The 20,067-nt window shown below is 38.0% G+C and overlaps 2 protein-coding genes across 4 annotated transcripts in view; both read left to right on the forward strand.

Moving 5' to 3' along the window:
• Positions 1 to 20,067, forward strand: part of LOC138327553 (fibrillin-2-like) — a 51,057-nt gene that overhangs the window by 10,488 nt on the left and 20,502 nt on the right. The window lies entirely within an intron of this gene.
• LOC138327554 (gastrula zinc finger protein xFG20-1-like) lies at positions 1,805 to 12,416 on the forward strand. Of its 2 annotated transcripts, none has more exons than XM_069273728.1 (2): positions 1,805 to 2,094; positions 8,144 to 12,416. In XM_069273728.1, exon 2 carries the CDS (start codon positions 8,151 to 8,153, stop codon positions 10,794 to 10,796), a length of 2,646 nt encoding a protein of 881 aa, XP_069129829.1. In that variant the 5' UTR covers positions 1,805 to 2,094; positions 8,144 to 8,150; the 3' UTR covers positions 10,797 to 12,416. The 2 variants fall into 2 exon arrangements, with proteins under 2 accessions (XP_069129829.1, XP_069129831.1); XM_069273730.1 differs by lacking the exon at positions 1,805 to 2,094 and adding an exon at positions 4,671 to 5,097.

Consider the following 20,067-nt stretch of genomic DNA (forward strand, 5'->3'; position numbering starts at 1 on the left):
CAACAACGTTCTAGAGACTTGCCCTCTTTATTACCGACAACGTTCTAGAGACTTGCCCTCTTTACTACCGACAACGTTTGAGTGACTTGCCCTCTTTATTACCAACAACGTTCTAGAGACTTGCCCTCTTTAATTATTACCGACAAAGTTTGAGTGACTTGCCCTCTTTATTACTGACAACGTTTGAGTGACTTGCCCTCTTTATTACCAACAACGTTCTAGAGACTTGCCCTCTTTAATTATTACCGACAACGTTTGAGTGACTTGCCCTCTTTAATTATTACCGACAACGTTTTAGAGACTTGCCCTCTTTAATTATTACCGACAACGTTTTAGAGACTTGCCCTCTTTAATTATTACCGACAACGTTTGAGTGACTTGCCCTCTTTATTACCGACAACGTTCTAGAGACTTGCCCTCTTTATTACCGACAACGTTTGAGTGACTTGCCCTCTTTATTACCGACAACGTTTCTAGTGACTTGCCCTCTTTATTACCGACAACGTTTGAGTGACTTGCCCTCTTTACTACCGACAACGTTTCTGTGACTTGCCCTCTTTATTACCGACAAAGTTTGAGTGACTTGCCCTCTTTACTACCGACAACGTTTGTGTGACTTGCCCTCTTTATTACCGATAACGTTTGAGAGACTTGTCCTCTTTACTCAGAGCTTATGGGTGATTTTCCCTCTTTTTACAGAGATCGTTTCACTGACTTGCCATTTTGTAGTATAGAGAAACGTTTGAATAACTTCCCCTCTTTATTACCGAGAGCGTTTAAGTGATTTGCTCTCTTTCGACAGAGAACGTTTGGGTGACTTTTCATCTTTACTCAGAGCGTTTGAGTGAGTTAATTAAGAGTGCAAATTAATCGCCCACTTTATTTCAGAGAGCGTTTTACTTTTTCTAAATCTAAATATTACTCTATCTTTGACTATCTCTCTTTATATAAAGGTATACTAAACCATATTAGTGACATATTCATGTCCTCTTTATGTTTATTTCGAGAACATTGGTGACTTGCCCCCCCCCCCCCCTCCCTAATTTATTTCTGAAGCGTTTGAGTGACTTGTTATGCATACACTCGTATTTAAACTTCATTTTTTGTCGTTAAAATTGAATTGTCCTGTTGGATACGTGTGTCTCGCCGTTTTATCTTATTTATTGTTCAATAATTCAACTTTGCTTTTTACGAGCATTTTCATCTTAAATATTTACTTTATCAGTCCATAAAAGAAAAAATGGCGTCACTGATTGTTACGTCGCTTTTGATAGGCTGAGATGACGGTGTAATGATTTCATAGACAAAAGAGTCCCAACATAAATTTGGAATATTGAAAAGATTATCTTTAGTAAATTGAATTTTACGGATTCATTTGCATCGATTATGTTATGGAGATATAACACAAAAATCTGAATGTACTCTCATCATCAACCACTCCAAGTTAATCCTCAATTCTTTTACATTGTCTTATCATACTCCATCTCACCTATATTTGACAGTGAAAAGCAAACAAATGAACATCTGGAACAAAAAGTAGATAATTGTTCACAGCAGTTTTATGTTCCTGACGTGGATTTATCTAGCATTGTCATATGATTCTTCCGATTGTGTTCTTTTTATACAACTACTACAGACAGAAACATATTATTATGTATATATGTTTCTGCTACAGCTAGATACATGTAGAAGTCACCATTATTTCTATACGTGAACGTTACTACTTATACACATACATGTATGAACGGCGCCGACACCCGAATTATTCCTATTCCCACTAAGCCCCAGTAGTTTCTCCGCTCCTCCTGGCATGTCGGCCAGGGTCCCGTACAAACTCCAGATAACTTGACACATATGTGTCCTTATTTATTCTGCCTCACGGCTTCGTTCCGTTTTTTGCCCACACATACGCGGTAATTTATAGGAACCATACGTGCCATGCGTCCGGGTCGGAAAAGGACACAGTTTGTCGGTCGGTTGGTGGGCTGGCGTCTGCTCCAAAGTTTCCGAGTGTGAATTCAGGGCTGTTTTTGGCGGACTTTAAAGTTGTCAACTGGAGCTAAAGTTCACTGAGGGACATTCCGTCACTTTAAAGTAAGTATATCCTATGTTGGAGAAAGTTTGGAGAAGTTTGGGAGAGTTTTTACATTCCTATGGGATCAGATAACTGTACACAGTCAGGATAATCCGAGGCGAAGGGGCCCGTCACGGGGTATTCAACCTTAAGATTTTGTCGACATTAATTGTTTACACATCTACGGCTCTTATACGTGTTTGTAAACTACATTTCGATGTTGGTAATGCATAATTAGGCCTGATTTAGCAGTGTGAAGTCTCTTCTAAGAGAACTGACTATGTTGGGTGAAAGTGAGAGTGGATGTGTATTGCCTGCGGTAACGATATGTTATATAGGTATACGGTTCATTGACACTTGACAGAGCTACTTGAGCGATTCCACTTCGATATTACACCGAGTTTATATAATTGACGTCTGAGTCATATTCACTATAATTTTTATCCTTTATTTATATACTGGAGTGTTAGGGACCCCACGGTGCCCCCTTTGTCCCATATCCGTGGTAAGTGTGAGCTGAGACGGATATCGTCTGCTCGGCTCATGTTTACTGACGACATAGCATACATTTTCCCATTTTCCTGGTCTCGATTCAGGAGATATAACTTTACAAACAGGCTTTAAAAAATCTACGTCTATATCACATGTATTAGCCATTTGGGAAACTGTCAGAGAAGGTTTCCGGACGGGAAGGGAGGGGGATCCGGATTTTTTATCGTACGGTAGCGGGGTTAGTCTAGCTGCAGTTGATTAATCTCCAGATGTGGGTCCTAGCCACGTGGTGTCCGTATATGTGTACACACTCAGGATAGGTACTGGCGTATTGTATGGCGTTTAATTAGTGAGATTATCGTCTGGCCTGTCCGGTATGTTAGAGGGGAGGGGGTCATCAAGGAGGGGTACTGGACATGTGTACAATACTCTCATTATCACCAGCTTTATAACGGTATAAGTTACGCTATAATCAAGTCGACTATATAACTGACAATATCCGGTCCTAGGGGCGTACGCTCCAGATTCCGAAATCTGGTTGTAAAATTTCTCTTTTCACGTTTGACGCCTAAATAATATTCTGAATCGGACAAGTGACTATGATGCATCGTATCCGATTTCCATGTATAAAGTTAGTTTTTGTAATTTGTATTACATCTACAATACTCATATTCGCCTAAAACCCGACCTACAAATCCTTCTCATCACTTATAAATGATGATGATGATTATGATGATGATGAGACGACGGGAGGAGAAATACAACGACGATCCATCTTCAAAATTCATTTTTTGATACATTTGCCCAGGCCTGTATATTTATTTGCATGTGTATATTATTTTGAATAAAATTTAACAATAAAATTGAATATAATAAATTATAATGTATAAATCATTTCTCTAGATATGTTGGGCAACGTCGGGTAACATCTGGCGGAATAGTGAATACTTCGTTGGATTTTACATCGGATTAAAAAAAAACTACGTTTAGACTGTTTACGTGTATATCGATCACTAGCGATAGGATTGGAATAAACTCGACTGCGAAAATATTATGAATAATGGAATGTTATTGTTAAGATGTGAAACTAAAACCTCATTGAGTTTTTATGGTAATAGTTAACTCAACCTGTACGGTAAGGTTTCATGACGTGTAATGTCATTTATAGTAAAAATAGTATAGAATAGTAAATACTAAACGGGTTCAACTCGTCATCACCATCATCATCATCATACTCATCATCGTCATCTTCGTCGTCATCACCACCACCACCACACGTACATCATCATTATCATCAATCATCATCATCATCATCATCATCTTCGTCGTCATCACCACACGTACATTATCATCACCACCACCACCACACGTACATCATCATCATCATCATCAATCATCATCATCATCATCATCATCTTCGTCGTCATCACCACACGTACATTATCATTATCATCATCAATCATCATCATCATCATCAATCATCATTATCATCATCAATCATCATCATCATCATCTTCGTCGTCATCACCACACGTACATTATCATCACCACCACCACCACCACAGGTACATCATCATCATCATCATCACCATCACCTCCACACGTACATCTTCATCATCGACATCATCATCATCACCATCATCGTCATAATCATCATCATCATCACTACACGTACATCATCATCATCACCACACGTACATCATCATTATCATCGACTTCATCATCATCATCATCATCATCATCATCATCATCATCATCATATTATCATATCATCAGCAGCAGCAGCAGCATCACACGTACAACCACATCATTTTAATCACAATCATCATCATCATCATCGCATGCATAACCACCATCATCATCAGTATATAGATGCAATAGATATGATCAAAGATAAATGAACCATTGTACTTGCGACAATAACCAGGCGTTATAAAAAGTGATCATGAAATCGTGATAGGGTCATTGTGATTTGTATGACGGGGTGGGAGTGGTCTTTGGGCTGGTGTCTGTATGTACCTTGTTTAGTCAGGCAGGTTTACCCAGTGTGCTATGTCCGGGTCTGGTTTTCCCAAACTTTTCCGGAGTCGTCCTTGACTGCTAATGTGATAATGAACCTATAAGCCATGCCGCCTTAATATACAGTATTACATACTTCCCATGCCCGATGTTTTGATCCCTAAAGTAAATACGAACAAGAGCGAGAATTGATTTGGAAACAACATTGAACCTTTACTTCCAGTTGATATTAATTAAGACAGACACTGTCAAGTGTTTAGCGGGAAGTACATGGTGTTTTTTTGGCTGGACACGCACCAGAGTATATATATATAGTTGTCATTATATTGAGGAGGCGTGATTAGCAGGAAGCTGTTACTCCGTGTTCCTGTGTTTGAAGTGGGGCCTTATATAATGAGTCCCTCGTACGGGTAGTCACTTCCATGCCGGGGAGACACGTTCTACCAAACACTGGATTATACTGTTCATAGAAACACTATTTCACCGGAACGTTCCTTCTCTGATGCCGCCAGGTAATATTGATTTTTCTAATTAACGAAAACAGGGAGGAATTATGTTAGAAAATAATTAAATATTATGGCAAAAATATAGATAAATACACTGTCAAACATATTAAATAGTATAGCCTTAATTATAGGAAAGTGTATCTAAGGGACAATCGCGTCACGTGACTGTTATGTCCTTTGGGAATGTATTTTATTGTACAATCAAGGCCTTTTCCTTCTGGGAAGCACTGCAAAGTTCTTAATACAGATATCTATAGAAATATCTACCCGTAAACATCCCTCGTGAATAACTTAAAACCAGGAAGAATGCATTAATTTATGTCGACGTGTCATTGTCGCATGGCATTGTTATAGTGATTGGAGAATATAATCATCCATATAAAGTGTAAAATATTTGTTGATTCAGAATTAAGATTGTTTATTCTCTTGACTCTTGTACTTAAACATCCTGTTTGCATTGACGAGTTCGTCCTTACTTTGGTTGGCAGTAGTTCGGACTATTTGATACGGTAGCTATGGACTGTAGATAAGTTATGAGATGGATCAATCTAGATTTTGTTACAGACTGGTAGATCACGTGATCTGACGAATTACTGACAGGTACATCACATAATCTGGCGAGTTACTGACAGGTGTATCACATGATTTGACGAGTTACTGATGGGTATATCACATGATCTGACGAGCTTCTGACAGGTGTATCACATGATTTGACGAGTTATTGATGGGTATATCACATGATCTGACGAGTTACTGACGGCTGTATCACATGATCTGACGAGTTACTGATAGGTATATCACATGATCTGACGAGTTACTGATAGGTATATCACATGATCTGACGAGTTACTGATAGGTATATCACATGATCTGACGAGTTACTGATAGGTATATCACATGATCTGACGAGTTACTGATAGCTATATCACATGATCTGACGAGTTACTGATAGGTATATCACATGATCTGACGAGTTACTGACGGATATATCACATGATCTGACGAGTTACTGACGGCTATATCACATGATCTGACGAGTTACTGACGGCTGTATCACATGATCTGACGAGTTACTGATAGGTATATCACATGATCTGACGAGTAACTGATAGGTATATCACATGATCTGACGAGTAACTGACGGATATATCACATGATCTGACGAGTTACTGATAGGTATATCACATGATCTGACGAGTAACTGACGGATATATCACATGATCTGACGAGTTACTGACGGGTACAACGCATGGCCTGACGAGTTACTGACTTATATTAGATATTCTCTGGGTTTTAACTATTCTCATTGGCTGATACATAGTCACGTGAGGTTCTATATAAGACTTATCGACTCGATGTGTTAGTTTTAGAAACATTGATTCAACATCCCCTTTTTGACGTCAGAACCAGGTTAATATTGTGCTGATGCGTTCTTTCTGGTATATCACGTGATCTGATGTGTTCTCCTGCTATATCATGTCACCTGATGCGTTATGACTGGTTATCACGTGATCTGATTGAGTTACTAACGAGTTTACCATTTGACGTTTGTTACAATCACTTATAAGTCTTAGAGCATCCCATTTTCCCTATACCCGCGCTTTATTCAGGAGAAACATGCCCACACAATGTATATGTATTACATCTTCCTTATTGCAGTAAACTACAATATACGGACTCACCATTTCCGGGATCTCGCTAACACGCAATGCTTACTGCCCTCGGTATTACATAATTTGAGTAATTTATCGGGAACAACTACCCAAATCACACAGTAGATCAACAGACAGTTCTCCTTGTCTTTTCGAGCAATATTTATCAAGCTTTCCAGAACGGGCTGTAAAGAGTAATGGCAGCTAATCACAGGGGTCTGTGAATTAGTTACAGTTTATATAATTATGGATTCACCATAGTTTCCATAGACCATTTTAGACGCTTTATGGGTCTAGATAAAAAAAAATCGGTAAAAAAATCATACTCGACATTGTACTATACACGTAAAGGGTGGGGGAAAATCAAATTTCTAGCACTTCTTCACAAAACACTGTTACTATCGTTTGAAAGAGCGATAATTTCCCTTTCAAAATCATCCTACACATCTATACAAAGTGCTGTCACTAAGACAATAGTAGCGCCATTCCAACAAAACTTTTCATTTCAGTTTGTCCGAAAGGAGCTTAACAACTTTTCATTTCAGTCACTGCTCCTTTCGGGACACCTCGTCATTTACCGATTTTTTTATCTAGATCCCTTCAACGTCTAAAATGGGCACTCTGGTGGGTCCATAACTATATAAACTATAACTAATTTTCATATCCCTGTGTAGCTAATGTGAAAAAGAATTAGGTAGCGATCTCTACGCGATGTCGGGTACCTACAGCTACTCCGCGTCTTCTCCAAACAACTCGACAGAGGGTTAAATACTGCGGTATGGATTTCTAGTTTTAGGTTCGACTTACATGATGTATATGATCAAGATTATCTACCGATATGGCATCCTTTTTATTGGTCACTAAGTATACCATTACCCCAGTTCGAATGAAGTTGGGAATATTGCCTCTGCCGAAATAAGTTGTTTACGATGGCCCTACCCAGAAGGTAGTCTGAGTCTGTTTTTGCATTTGGACAGTGTACGATGCTCGGAATAAGTTGAAATATGTGCGATTTTTAGTAATCCTCGACGTTGGAAATATGATACATTTAGTTGATTTTCTTGATTACCAGAATTGCTCATTTAAGCGTTAGGCAATGTATAGTCGGAAAGGCATCATTGTTGACATGCTACTTATAATAAATGATTTTTTTTCAAGTATCTAAGGTGACGTTACTTTCCTCTCACTTTTAACCAATGAGGATCATACCTGGTGCATTGGCTTTGGTTTTGAGGATATCTTAGACCTAGTACAATGACTTTGATTTTGAGGATATGTTTATATATATAGTACATTGACATTGGTTACGAGAATATGTTTCTAGACTTTGGTTACGGGGATATGTTTAGACCTAGTACATTGACTTTGGTTTTGAGGATACATTTTTTTTATATTTCCAGGTCCGAGATGTCCAGTAAAGAGAAGGACCTAGTGGCCCGCCTGCTGAAGCAGTCTATACTGACCTTGTGTAAGGAGACGGTGTCATTTCGTCACAACCTGGAGGTGGACGGCATCATCAGTATCACACTCGAGAACGAGTCTCAGCAAATCGTCATCAAAGTACATGAGTATTTCCAGAAGATCCGGGACGAATCGTCCCTGCCAAATAATGACAGTTTATGTGAGGATGATAGCTCTATGGAACGATATGAAAAACAACCACGTGTCACCAATATCGTACAAAGAAAGGGTTATTCCGAGACGTTTCGTCCTCAATCATTAACAGCTGGCGATCAAACATCTAGCAATAGAATGCGAAGTCCTAGCTCTGGCAAGTTCACAAAGACAGTACAAAAGTCGTGGCCTGATGATATATCGGCTGTAGCCGACTCCAGTCTCCCGCCCTCAGGAGAGGATGACATGTCGCCACAAGACGCACCTTCCAGCATGTCGTCTAGCAACGACTTCGGGAGTGCTCCTGTCGACTCGGAATTGGATGACATGGACGATGATTATGACGAGGACGAGAAGAAATTCGATCCACAAGATCAGGCGGTCAGCAGGTCAAATAATTTAATCCACAGCGTTCCAATGCGAAAACCAATTGTCCATCGGCTCATGGCCCAGAAACTGGTTGCTAATGCAAGACGAATCCCCAAAGCAAATGCCACATCGCGATCGTTAGCAAATGATAATACGAAACCGACCAGCACCAATACGGCGGCAAGTACGTCATCGGTGGCGTCTCTGCCAGCTAAAAACATTCGCTGTAAGCGCTGTGGGGACGTGGCAGCTGATGGGCCTGCATTTGTTCATCATAATCTCAATGTTCACAATGTATTTACGTGCCAAATCTGTTACAACACCTTCACGTGCCGGAACAACATGAAACGTCATATCCGCTTGCACACGGGTTACAAACCGTACCAGTGTTCGCTGTGCTCCGAAAGTTTCACTCGGAAGGACGATATCAAACGTCACCTTATTCGCCATAACTACAGCAAACCGTTCCGCTGTAACTTGTGTGGAAAGGGCTACATGGACAGGAAGACGATAAAAACACACATGCGCAAAGAACACTTAAGGAAACTTGTCCATGTATGTCCAACATGCGGCGAGAGCTTTGACGACGATCAGAAATTCCAGATTCACAAGAAAGAACATCCTGAGTTGAAAGTATATCAATGTTCCGTATGTCCTTTCACAGGCTCAAACTCGCTTATGTACAACAAGCACCTTCTTACTCATGACAATGCTAGTACATTCTCCTGCACCACGTGCGACATGGAGTTTAACGACCCGTTTAAGTACACCAACCACGTGAAGAAACATAGATACGACACCAACTTTACATCGTACCAATGCTGCTTCTGTCGCCAGCAGTGCTCCACGTACGACCAGTTCATAAAGCACGAGCACACGCACGCTCAAGCCAAGCGCCACACATGCACGATTTGCTTGAAGCAGTTCAGGTATCCTTCAAATCTCCGCGAGCATATGGTCACTCATAGCAATTTCTTCATGCATGGAATAAAAGAAGAGAATGTTGCCATCAACGGTCGAAGTCAGTCGCCGGAACAAGGAAGTCTTCTACCGAAACAGGAAGTAGGAATGATGGGTATAGACTCGAGAGATGAAGAGTACACGGGAGAGTTTATCAAGGGAGAGAAAGTTCTGAATAGTGACAGCTCCAGTCAGTACTGGTGTACGGAATGTCAGCAAGGGTTCGAGACCGAGGACATCCTCACGGAACACATCACCAGAACGCACGAGATGTCAATGGATGATACGTCACCGTATTCTAATGACAGCGATCCGAAATCTCAGGCAGATGTCGAGACATCAAGAGAGTCAAACGCGCAAGACACTGCTCCAGCGGATTCACTGACGTCATCAGACGACCCGATCACGCCTGTGGTGGCATCAAAACAGTCACTATTGCTGAATACTTTGACCACATCTTCGTCACGTAAAACACATGTCAAGGTCAAGCTCGGGGATAGTTCATACCATAACTTAGTGGTCAAACAAGAACCAGATTCGGACTCGGACGGAGCATCCGATGATCAGCATCTCTCACCTGATAATCAGAGTGTAAATGTCGCGTCACCACACTCATCCGTGACGTCACAACCTGAGCAAATGGATACTGGTCCCGTTTTTCCACAGAATGGTGACCTTGAAAAAAAGTTAGTCATACAACCGTCGCCCATAAAGCTGAATGTTCGTTCTCCTGGGTTCGAGCGAGTCGTAACGCCTGTTTCTCTCTTTAAAAACGAGGAGTCATTTACGTGCGACGTTTGCGGAGATTTGTCGACCGATTTTGAAACCTACGACAAACATAACAATACGATGCATCGACGTTTTCTATGTGAATACTGTGGTAAAACGTTCACATCCAAACCTAACAGAGATCGTCACGTTCGATATCACACAGGCGAACGGCCGTTCAAGTGTGAACTCTGCACCAAATCATTCTTCCGTGGCGATGATCTGAAGTATCACCGTACCACCAGACATGCTGAGGTCAAACCGTTCTCATGTACCAAATGTACCATGACCTTTGCCTGGCACAACGACCTTGAGCGCCACCTTAAGACACATAGAAAATAGGAGGAGATGTGAAAGAACCTTTGAAAAGTGTTCCGGCTAGTTTTGATTGTTTTCCCTTGTTTATTAATCATCATAAATGTGCCTTACAAAATGCACCGGATTTTAGCACGGTTAGTCCTATTCCGCTAGCTTTCGGCTACCTTAATTTCATAACAACATTAAGAATATTTGCCAACTTTGCTTTCTCTTCAGATTTAAATTCTGTCATAATCTATCTAACCATTTACGCTCATATTTCGATTGAAATGTTATTCGCGTTGCCACAGTTTTTCATTGTGTTCAGATTGTTTGCTTCTTTCCCTTTGCGTTAATGTTATATTCTTCATATTCTATGTTAGTGATAAGAACACAGGCGTTTGGCTCTATAGACATTTTTCTCTCCATATATATGTAACACAGTGTTACATGTATATAGAAGAGAAAATGTCTATCGAACCAAACGATTAGACAATGTTCAGAATTACTCCCGAAGTTTACAGTCTTATACTCAGTATGGTCGGAGCTTTCTGTCGCAATATTATTTATAGATATATATTTCTGTGGAATGTTTAAAGTTTGTTCCTAATGTTCAACAATAACTTCCAATGATAAGAGATATTAGCGACTTCTACAATGAAGTTAATGTGTTCAGCATTACTAATACTGTTCAGTATTATTATTCCAGATGTCACCAGATTACTAACAATTTTTCAGATGCAATGTCAAGAGTTTTATATAGTCTTTTTTCAATACTTAGTATTATCAATATGCTTTCTTAAATTAGATGTAAGCTTTGTCCATTGCCTTCATTTCTTTAAAACGCTAAAAAATTCTCGGTATATTTAAGTCAAATTTCGTCAGAAACATCAATTGGAAAAGAACATATCTTTTATAAATGTTGACTAAAATTACTTGGCTAGGCAGGATTGGTCGTATCGGGGAAAATACATGTACGTTCTAAGCCATATGAATTGCTGTTTCTGAAAAAAGAGGAACTTATGTTTGGTCAAAACTTATTTTGATAAAACTGAAATATGTGAAATTATGCTTTCTTTTTGGGAATGTGGTATTTTGTCATTATTGCATTATCTAGGTGAGCAATACAGGCCGTCCAGACATCTTGTTTGTTTATAAATTTCCATTCATTTTCGGATGGAGTCTGTGTTCAGATATATTTGTGGTTGCTGTGAAGATAATCTATCTTATTATGTATAATATAATAAAGCTCAATGTGCCTTATTCAGAAATATGTCAACGATTTATAGTTTGTATTTTAGCCCGGAGTTACCTCCCTTTTATACCTGTAAACATTTCCATTGGCGATATTTGATGTAATGTATATTGCATACAATCCTATTAACGTTTAGCTCAAACAATATTACACAGGAGTAAAGAGAGGATTATCCACGAGGTTGGTTTTCTTTATCTTTATTACACACACACACACTTCTATATACATGGAGCTGTATGTGGGTATGAAACAAAACACCTATTGGTAAATCGCATACCGAAGTGTTGCCCGAGTTTTATCCGTTAATATGTGCCATACTAACAACGATTGTTTGTAAATGATGCACGATTTTTCTATTGCTTGTTCAAGTTTGAAATTATATATATTAAATAAAGAACAATTTACCTTTAGTTATAGTTTGTTTTATCATTTAACCTTTCGAATTTTCCTTAACAGTTTTTTACGCTTCAAGTTGTATGGTCTACTACTTTCGCTCTTTTTGTTATAGTAAAAACTGTATAGGTGCTATACACATTTTTCTCCGTCTGTCCGAGGTTTAAACTTTCTTATTTTACCACTTTTTATAAAGTTGCAGCACTGGAAGTATTTTAATTATAAAAGTGAAAAAATCTTTTTAACGTGTACACGTAAAAAATAGGCTCGAAAGATGCCGAATCATTCCGAACTCTTCTGAACATCGTCGCGACAATCTCGAAGTAACACGAGAGTTGTGAAACCAAGAGAAATGTCAACAATTTTTCGTACACAAAACAAGTGGTCGACCTCAGCAGACTGGATCTACAAAGAAATTAATGCTCGCACTTTACAATTTTTGATACACACAATATTGAATTTCGGCAATGTGTGAATTCGATTTTCAAATGCATGCTCTGTGGACATTATGTTATATACCAGCACGATTTGCTCATATTAGCCTGAAGGAAAACGTAAACAAACACATGTGCGCTTACGCTAGTTACCTGAATCACCACGTGTAGGACGTGTGGACGATTCGAAATTCCGACAAAACCCGAAGGTACTGAATATGGCGGAGATTGAAGGCGTTTTATTCAAAACCAGTAATATATGATCCCTAGATTTCGGCTCTTTGATAGAATGACATATGGTTTTGGGGAGCTAAATCATCAAGTTAATATGTCCATATTCAAATTTCAAATGTTAAAATGACATATGGTTACAGTGAAAATTACAAGAAATACAACTTTAAGGCTATAAGCCTTGCAGCGTATTGGTATTGCCTCTACAACCGGAAATACCCTTTCGACTACGACACCACCTAGCGTGAAAAAGTACTACAACTCGGGTCCAAAAAATCCGCTTTCTAAAGCAAATATGCTGTCGTAGTGTAATTATGATTGCATGAAAAAAAAATCTGTAGTATTTCCTTAAGTGTTATAGTTTCAAAAATGTGTCCAAAGCTATAATATCCTTGATCGATGACCTAAATTCTCGCCAATTATTTGCATATAGGAAAAGCTTCTAGTTTAGATAACACTAATTAAAGGAATTGACAGGATTTGAGTATGTATAAGTAGGGCTGGTATGGGTACTAAATTTTGTCCTCGTGTACCCGAATTTAAGTATCCGATCCGTACCTAGGTAGTTGACATGTATTCCTATGTGAACGTATCAACTTCGTGAGTTAGCTTAGTGGTACAATTTACCGATGTTGTTTGGGGCGATCTTCAGATGGAGCAAATTTCAATGTAATCATAATGAAATGTGAGAGATTTATTCTCCAATACTGCAAATGGCATTGGTATATCAATTTAATATCAATCGGTAACATCATACAATCGTAATGTAACAAGCTGACATAGCCCAGAATGTCCGTGACAGATGTTGTTTTACCGCACATGCGCAACAGGAAGTACAAAAGAGTGACGTAGTCTTCATTCGGATAGCCTCTGGTGTTATCATCTACAGCATACCGATAGTGAAAGTAAACATGTGCGCCAGTCATGATCACTTCTCCGATCATGGGAAATAAGAATTGCAACAATGTTGCTTGTGAACATGTCGTTAGCAGATGAAGTGTCATCCTTTGTGAGTAAAACAGAACAAAAGAGTGCTATTTTGTACTTCTTGTTACTGAATTTTACGTTTACACAGACATAGATCTATCACTCAGTATCAGTATGTTTGCTATTTTGACGGATGCCCGGCCGGGAAGGCCTACACATGTTTTCTACATGTATTTTGACGGGTACCCGGGTACTTCCCCAACCCGACCCGTGTGACAATAATCAAAGCCTACAACATTCTATTTGTATTTGTACACAGAAACAGCAAAAATCGTAAGTGTTCATTTCGTTTTGCTTATACCTGTCTACAGTAAATGAATTACACGTGAAGTGAAATTACGTGTCTCTGTGTATTTCTGCTAACATATAGATAAAGATGTTTTATTTTATTACAAGAACAAGAACATTACTTTAAATTTTGGAGCAGTTTCCTTTTTAAAGTCGAAGTTGACAAAAATTAACTGCTAGCATTATTTTCTAATTTTATGACATACGATTTAATGCATTTAAGTCAGTAGGTGTAACTGATTTAATTTGCCAAATTGTCCATAAGGATACCGTGGTAATGGAGTGTCACATCACAAAACATAACGGTATGTAGGATTTTGTATAGTGTGTAACATACATGACAATGAATTAGCATATTGATGTAATCAATATATAGCTACTGTTGTAGCGGAAAAGATATCACCTTCTGACTGACTTTCAGTCAAAAGGTGATATATTTTCCGCTACAAAAGTAGCTAATCAATATAGAGATACAATCATGCATACACAATACATTTGTACATGTATATATGTACATAATATACATGTGTATACATGAAGTTTAAGAGACAAGTGTAATAAGACAATTATTATCTCTGTTTAAAAAATGGAAACACGAGCTTAAAATATTGATGAAAATTAAAAATAAAAAGATTAAAAATGATGCTAATATATTAACTCAAATTACTTGTATACAAGATTCCACAACTGACTTGAACTTAACAAAATTCTTGTTTAAGTTAATGTTAGAGGACTCTATAACTTTTTATTGAAATTATTGCATATTTTGTTATATTCTAAAATAACAGGACCCAATATTTGCTAGTCATCCACAGCAGACTCAAAATGTTGAAGAATTGAGATTATCAAGAAGCAGTGAAATAATACCGGGCATATATTAACTAGCTGCAATGGCAGATATATAAAGCTCTAGACAACTTTGTCGTCAGATCTAGGGTTACAATTCTGTCCAATTGACCGTAGTGTTGCAAAACATCTAATGAAGAACATGACATAATTAGTGGACTGCAGGTTTCAAGTAAATTTGCAATTGAACATATTTACGGTACGGTGTATGTAAAAACATATAAAAATGCATACATTCAGATGGACATGTATCACTAAAGAGTAAAATAAAAATAATGTTTTGTAATGTTATGCTATGTTATTTTATTCAAGTATTTTTGAATAAACATGATTAAACACTGTTCACTTTGGATTGTGATGCAGCAACCAATTCTTTATAGGACAATTAACCCTTAGATCATCTGACCTGAAGGGTAAGGATGACCTATAGTAGATATTTAACGATTCACATGGATGTATCAATGTATTGCATCCCTTGGTGCACCCGGTGCATCAATGCATCGTGTACAATTTATTTGTGTCGCGATACCTAAAAATAAAAATTGAACATTGGATTATCTCCCTTGGTCAATGTCAGACGAACGTTTGTTTGTAACAAAATTGTGGAATCACAAGAAGAGCAAAACACTAAACTTGTGTCAGCGCCTGTGACCTATAAGTCCACTTGCTGGTCTTATTAAGTTTCTGTCTATAAAACTCGCGTCTATTGCAGTGAGTGTAAGCAAAAAATAAAATTTTCCGGAAATACAACCAACCTAACAACACATTTACAACAACACCACGACATTCGATGTGTCGATTAAAATATCGTGATACGTATCGTATCGTGAACCCTGTATCACGATATGTATTGCATCGTCAGATACCTTGCGATACACAGCACTAACCTATAGTCATCATGCACCTTCCGTCGTCGTGCATAAATTTTTCACTCAAACGACTTCTCAATATCAGAAAGGCCCAGGGTACTGATATTTGGTCTACAGCATGCTAAGAAGAAGGGCTACCGAGTTTGTTCAAATGATTTACCTTGATCCACATTCAAGGTCACATGGATAAAAAAGGTTAAAAAGCTTTAAAGATATGATGGGATAAAAGGCTTCCAAGTTTGTTCAAATGAATGACCTTGACTGCCGTTCAGTGTCACAGGGGTCAAAAAGCTATAACTTTAAACAACTTTTTGGGAATAACTAAGAGGCCTAGAGAAATGACATTGGGCTTGTGACATGCTGGAATGAAGGGCTACCAGGTTATTCAAATGAATGACCTTGGTCGCCATTTAAGGTCACAGGGGTCAAATAGTCTAACATCTTGCAAATAACTAAGAGGCCCAGAGAACTGATATTGGGCCAGTGACATGCTAGGATGAAAGGCTACAACGTTCAATGACCTTGACTGCCATTTTAGGTCATAGGAACCAAATAGGCATACCCGGTAAATATTTAAAACGAGTTGTTGTGAATAACTGAGAGGCCTAGAGACCTGATATTTGGTCTGTGACATGCTAGGTTGAAGGGCTACCAAATTTGTTCAAATGAATGACCTTGACCTTCATTCAAGGTCAAATAATCAAATTAAAGATTTCTTTTTATTGCCTTAACTATTTGCCATTACTATTTTTAAATGTCTTGATAACTCTGCCTTTTCTTCTGTAGTTGATCTATACCACTGAGTTCATCCACAAAGTTTTACATGTAAATTTTAGATATTGCATATAGTTCCTTATCAATGCTATCTGTAAACAACATTTAAGAATAAAGCTATGCAACTTGTGAAAAGCAACATCATTATCTGTTATCATACACCATATAGGGATATACATGTGTCAGATTTTACTTCGTTCTTTTATTGAGTCTTAAGGTAAAGTTAGCTTGTTTCCCTTGTTGTCATTTTCTAGCAAATATCTTTTAGCTGTATATATATCCATGATCTTGTCCTCAAGATCAATAATCAAATAATGTTAATTACACTTTTATTTCTCCCTGGGGAGATTATTTGGATAGGATCACATTTTTTTAAGTTCCAGTGATTTTCATTATTGCTACCATCCTATTATAATTGGTTGCTTTGCCTGCCATGTTGTTGGGATTTCACATTGTTATCAGTAGTCTGTTCACTTTGATTGGCTGGCCCAAATGATTTACGTGTGTTGTTTGTTTGATTAATTAACGTCCTATTAACAGCTATGGTCATGTTTGTTTGATTAATTAACGTCCTATTAACAGCTATGGTCATGTAAGGACGGCCTCCCATGTATGCGGTGTGTTGCGTGTATTATGTGCGAGGTGCATGTTTTGGGATACTGCAGTATATTCATGTTGTGTCTTCTTGTATAGTGGAACTGTTGCCCTTTTTATAGTGCTATATCACTGAAGCATGCAACTGAAGACACCAAGCAACACATCCCACCCGGTCACATTATACTGACAACGGGCTAACCAGCCGTCCCACTCCCCGTATGCTGAACGCAGAAGCAGAAACTACCACTTTTATAGACTTTGGTTGTCTTGGCCAGGGGTCAGAACCCAGAGCCTTCCTCACAGGGGCGAACGCTCATCTCAAGGCCAAAAGTGAGGCGGTGCCAAGGGAGGCATTAGGAAAGATAAAGTAAGATAGGAAGAATAGAAAAGATAATATCCTAAATTTAGTTGCCTTTTACGATCATGCAATAGGGGCAGCAGGTACAATTCTAACGCCCTACCTTCAGAGCAAACACAAAATTAGTTACTTGTTGTTGAAGATTTCATGTGTGTAAGGGGTACCAGTGGAAAAATCATTGCAAACAAATTATCATTAGATAAACCCACAGAAGTCTGAATGTTTTTTTTTCTGGTTGTTCGACATTATTCTCAGAAATCACACAAGGCGTCGCTACACGTACTGAATAGAAACATTGCCGGGAGCGAATGGAGCATCTAGATATAGCCTAACTGATACTGTACGCTAGATGGTCATGACCTACTTGTAAAAACTGTCCGTACATGGGAGATGCTGAAACAAAGTTAGGCTTTACTTAGGGGATAATTTTGGAACTGTATGCGCTAAAGTAAAGTACAGTTTTAACTGAAAAGTTATGCTTTTATACTATGTATTTCACCAACTTGTCCAAGTAAATGTATATCAGTATAGTGTATATTTGACGGAAAACGTGTTAGCATAAGGAAAAGACCCTCTTTACCTTATGAACAACTTTATTGAAATAAATAAAAGGTTAAGTTTCATATCGCAGGTCGTATTATGTTCCTGGCGTCGTCATAATTACAATGGGTTAGTTGACCATTTCTGCGCCACACGGCAAAACTTCAATTTATTATGTTATAATTGTTATAAAAAGATTTTTATTTTTTGTTTTTGTTTCGGAAAGGTAGCCTAGTGGCCCTTTCATGAATATCATGAAGTTGATAATCTTTTACATTGAATGTGAAAACATTTGAATTATCATTATTCAAAAATGAGAATAAGAACTATGGCAGCTACCCTAGGTAACTGTGAAAAGAACAATTTGTCAAGCTTTCCTATCATTGCTTCCTAATAAACAATACTGTATGGTAGCCTTCTTAGCTTTTTGGGAAGCTAACACTTGTTTTTTATGTCTACTCGTGTGAATACCTGCAAATTAACTTTCTTCACTTGCCTTAAGCTCTCAGTACTTTCAGTACTTTGATTAAATAAACAATTTCAACTTAATATTTATGACATCTTTAATGAAATCCGGGAAAATCCCGGACACTTTATGGATAATATATATTGACAACTTCTAACATCGTGTATGCTATTGATAATTTCCTGTTTGGTATTGGCAATATCCAGTATATATGACCACAGTTAATCTTAATTTCTTCACGTTACATCACCAAAGTTTATTGTATTGAATTGCAAAAGAGAAACAATAAGCGCCTTCAATTGGAAATTGTTTAAACATTATTATCTATAGACTCGCCTGACCAGTGTTCGAACACCTATTTTATTTTTCGGTTACCATTCCTAAAATCTGTCGATTCTTTTGTTCGTGGTGTATGGTAATTATGGTGTGTGCGGACATTTTTCTTCCGCTAATAAGAAAACTTCGCTAACCAGTTCCGTAATTTGAATATGAGCAGACGACGTCTGACAGCAAATCACAAAATTGACGATCGCCAAAATGAACATCAGCGCATGAAAAGTTAATAATAATAAACTTTATGATAATAAAATATTCCAAAAATATTTTATTATCCTTAAATGATAGCAAAACTTCTCTTCTTAAAGAAAAATAGCACTTGCAGCAAATTTTTGGGATAAATAACGAATCATTTCCCGCCCCGTTAAAACAGGTGACAATGCATGATTTCCGGTGTATTACCCACGAAATAGATGGCTTTGTTTTTGTCGAATATGAGCAGGTTTTGAGTTTCTAAATATTTTTTGTTGCTCTTGAGAGAAATCGGGGTCTATATAGATTAGAATAGATAGAAAATGTTTCATAAATACAAAGTTTATTTTTTCGATTGGGATGTTCAGGCTGGTCCTTTTTTACGCAATTTCCGCCATTTTGACAGTGGTCTTTGACTCACTGTCGTAAACAAACAAACAAACACGCAAACTTAATTTTAATTTTGTGGAAAATGTTCGCCAAAAGACTGTCCTAAGGTTGAGTAACAGACTTCAAAAATTGCTCATTATTTTTAATTTATCAGCCAAAATCCATGCTTTTTGTTCGAGCACTGGTCAGGGGAGTCTAGTTCAAACGGGTTCGCGGAAATAGATTTATGTAAATACTTGTTAATTCCTAACAGCAGGTGTAAATTTTGCAAAGTAAATTGAATAAGAATCGTCTAGCTAGAAAACGAAGGTATTTGAACTTGTGGTTAAGAATACGTACGCAAGGAAAATCAAAAGGCCA

This window comes from Argopecten irradians, chromosome 7 (genome assembly GCF_041381155.1).
Source record: "Argopecten irradians isolate NY chromosome 7, Ai_NY, whole genome shotgun sequence".
In the NCBI taxonomy this organism is placed as follows: Eukaryota; Metazoa; Mollusca; class Bivalvia; order Pectinida; family Pectinidae; genus Argopecten; species Argopecten irradians.

Bases quoted from the DNA above. Each gene is read 5' to 3' on its own strand.
- LOC138327554 (XM_069273728.1), top strand. From the start codon at position 8,151: ATGTCCAGTAAAGAGAAGGACCTAGTGGCCCGCCTGCTGAAGCAGTCT.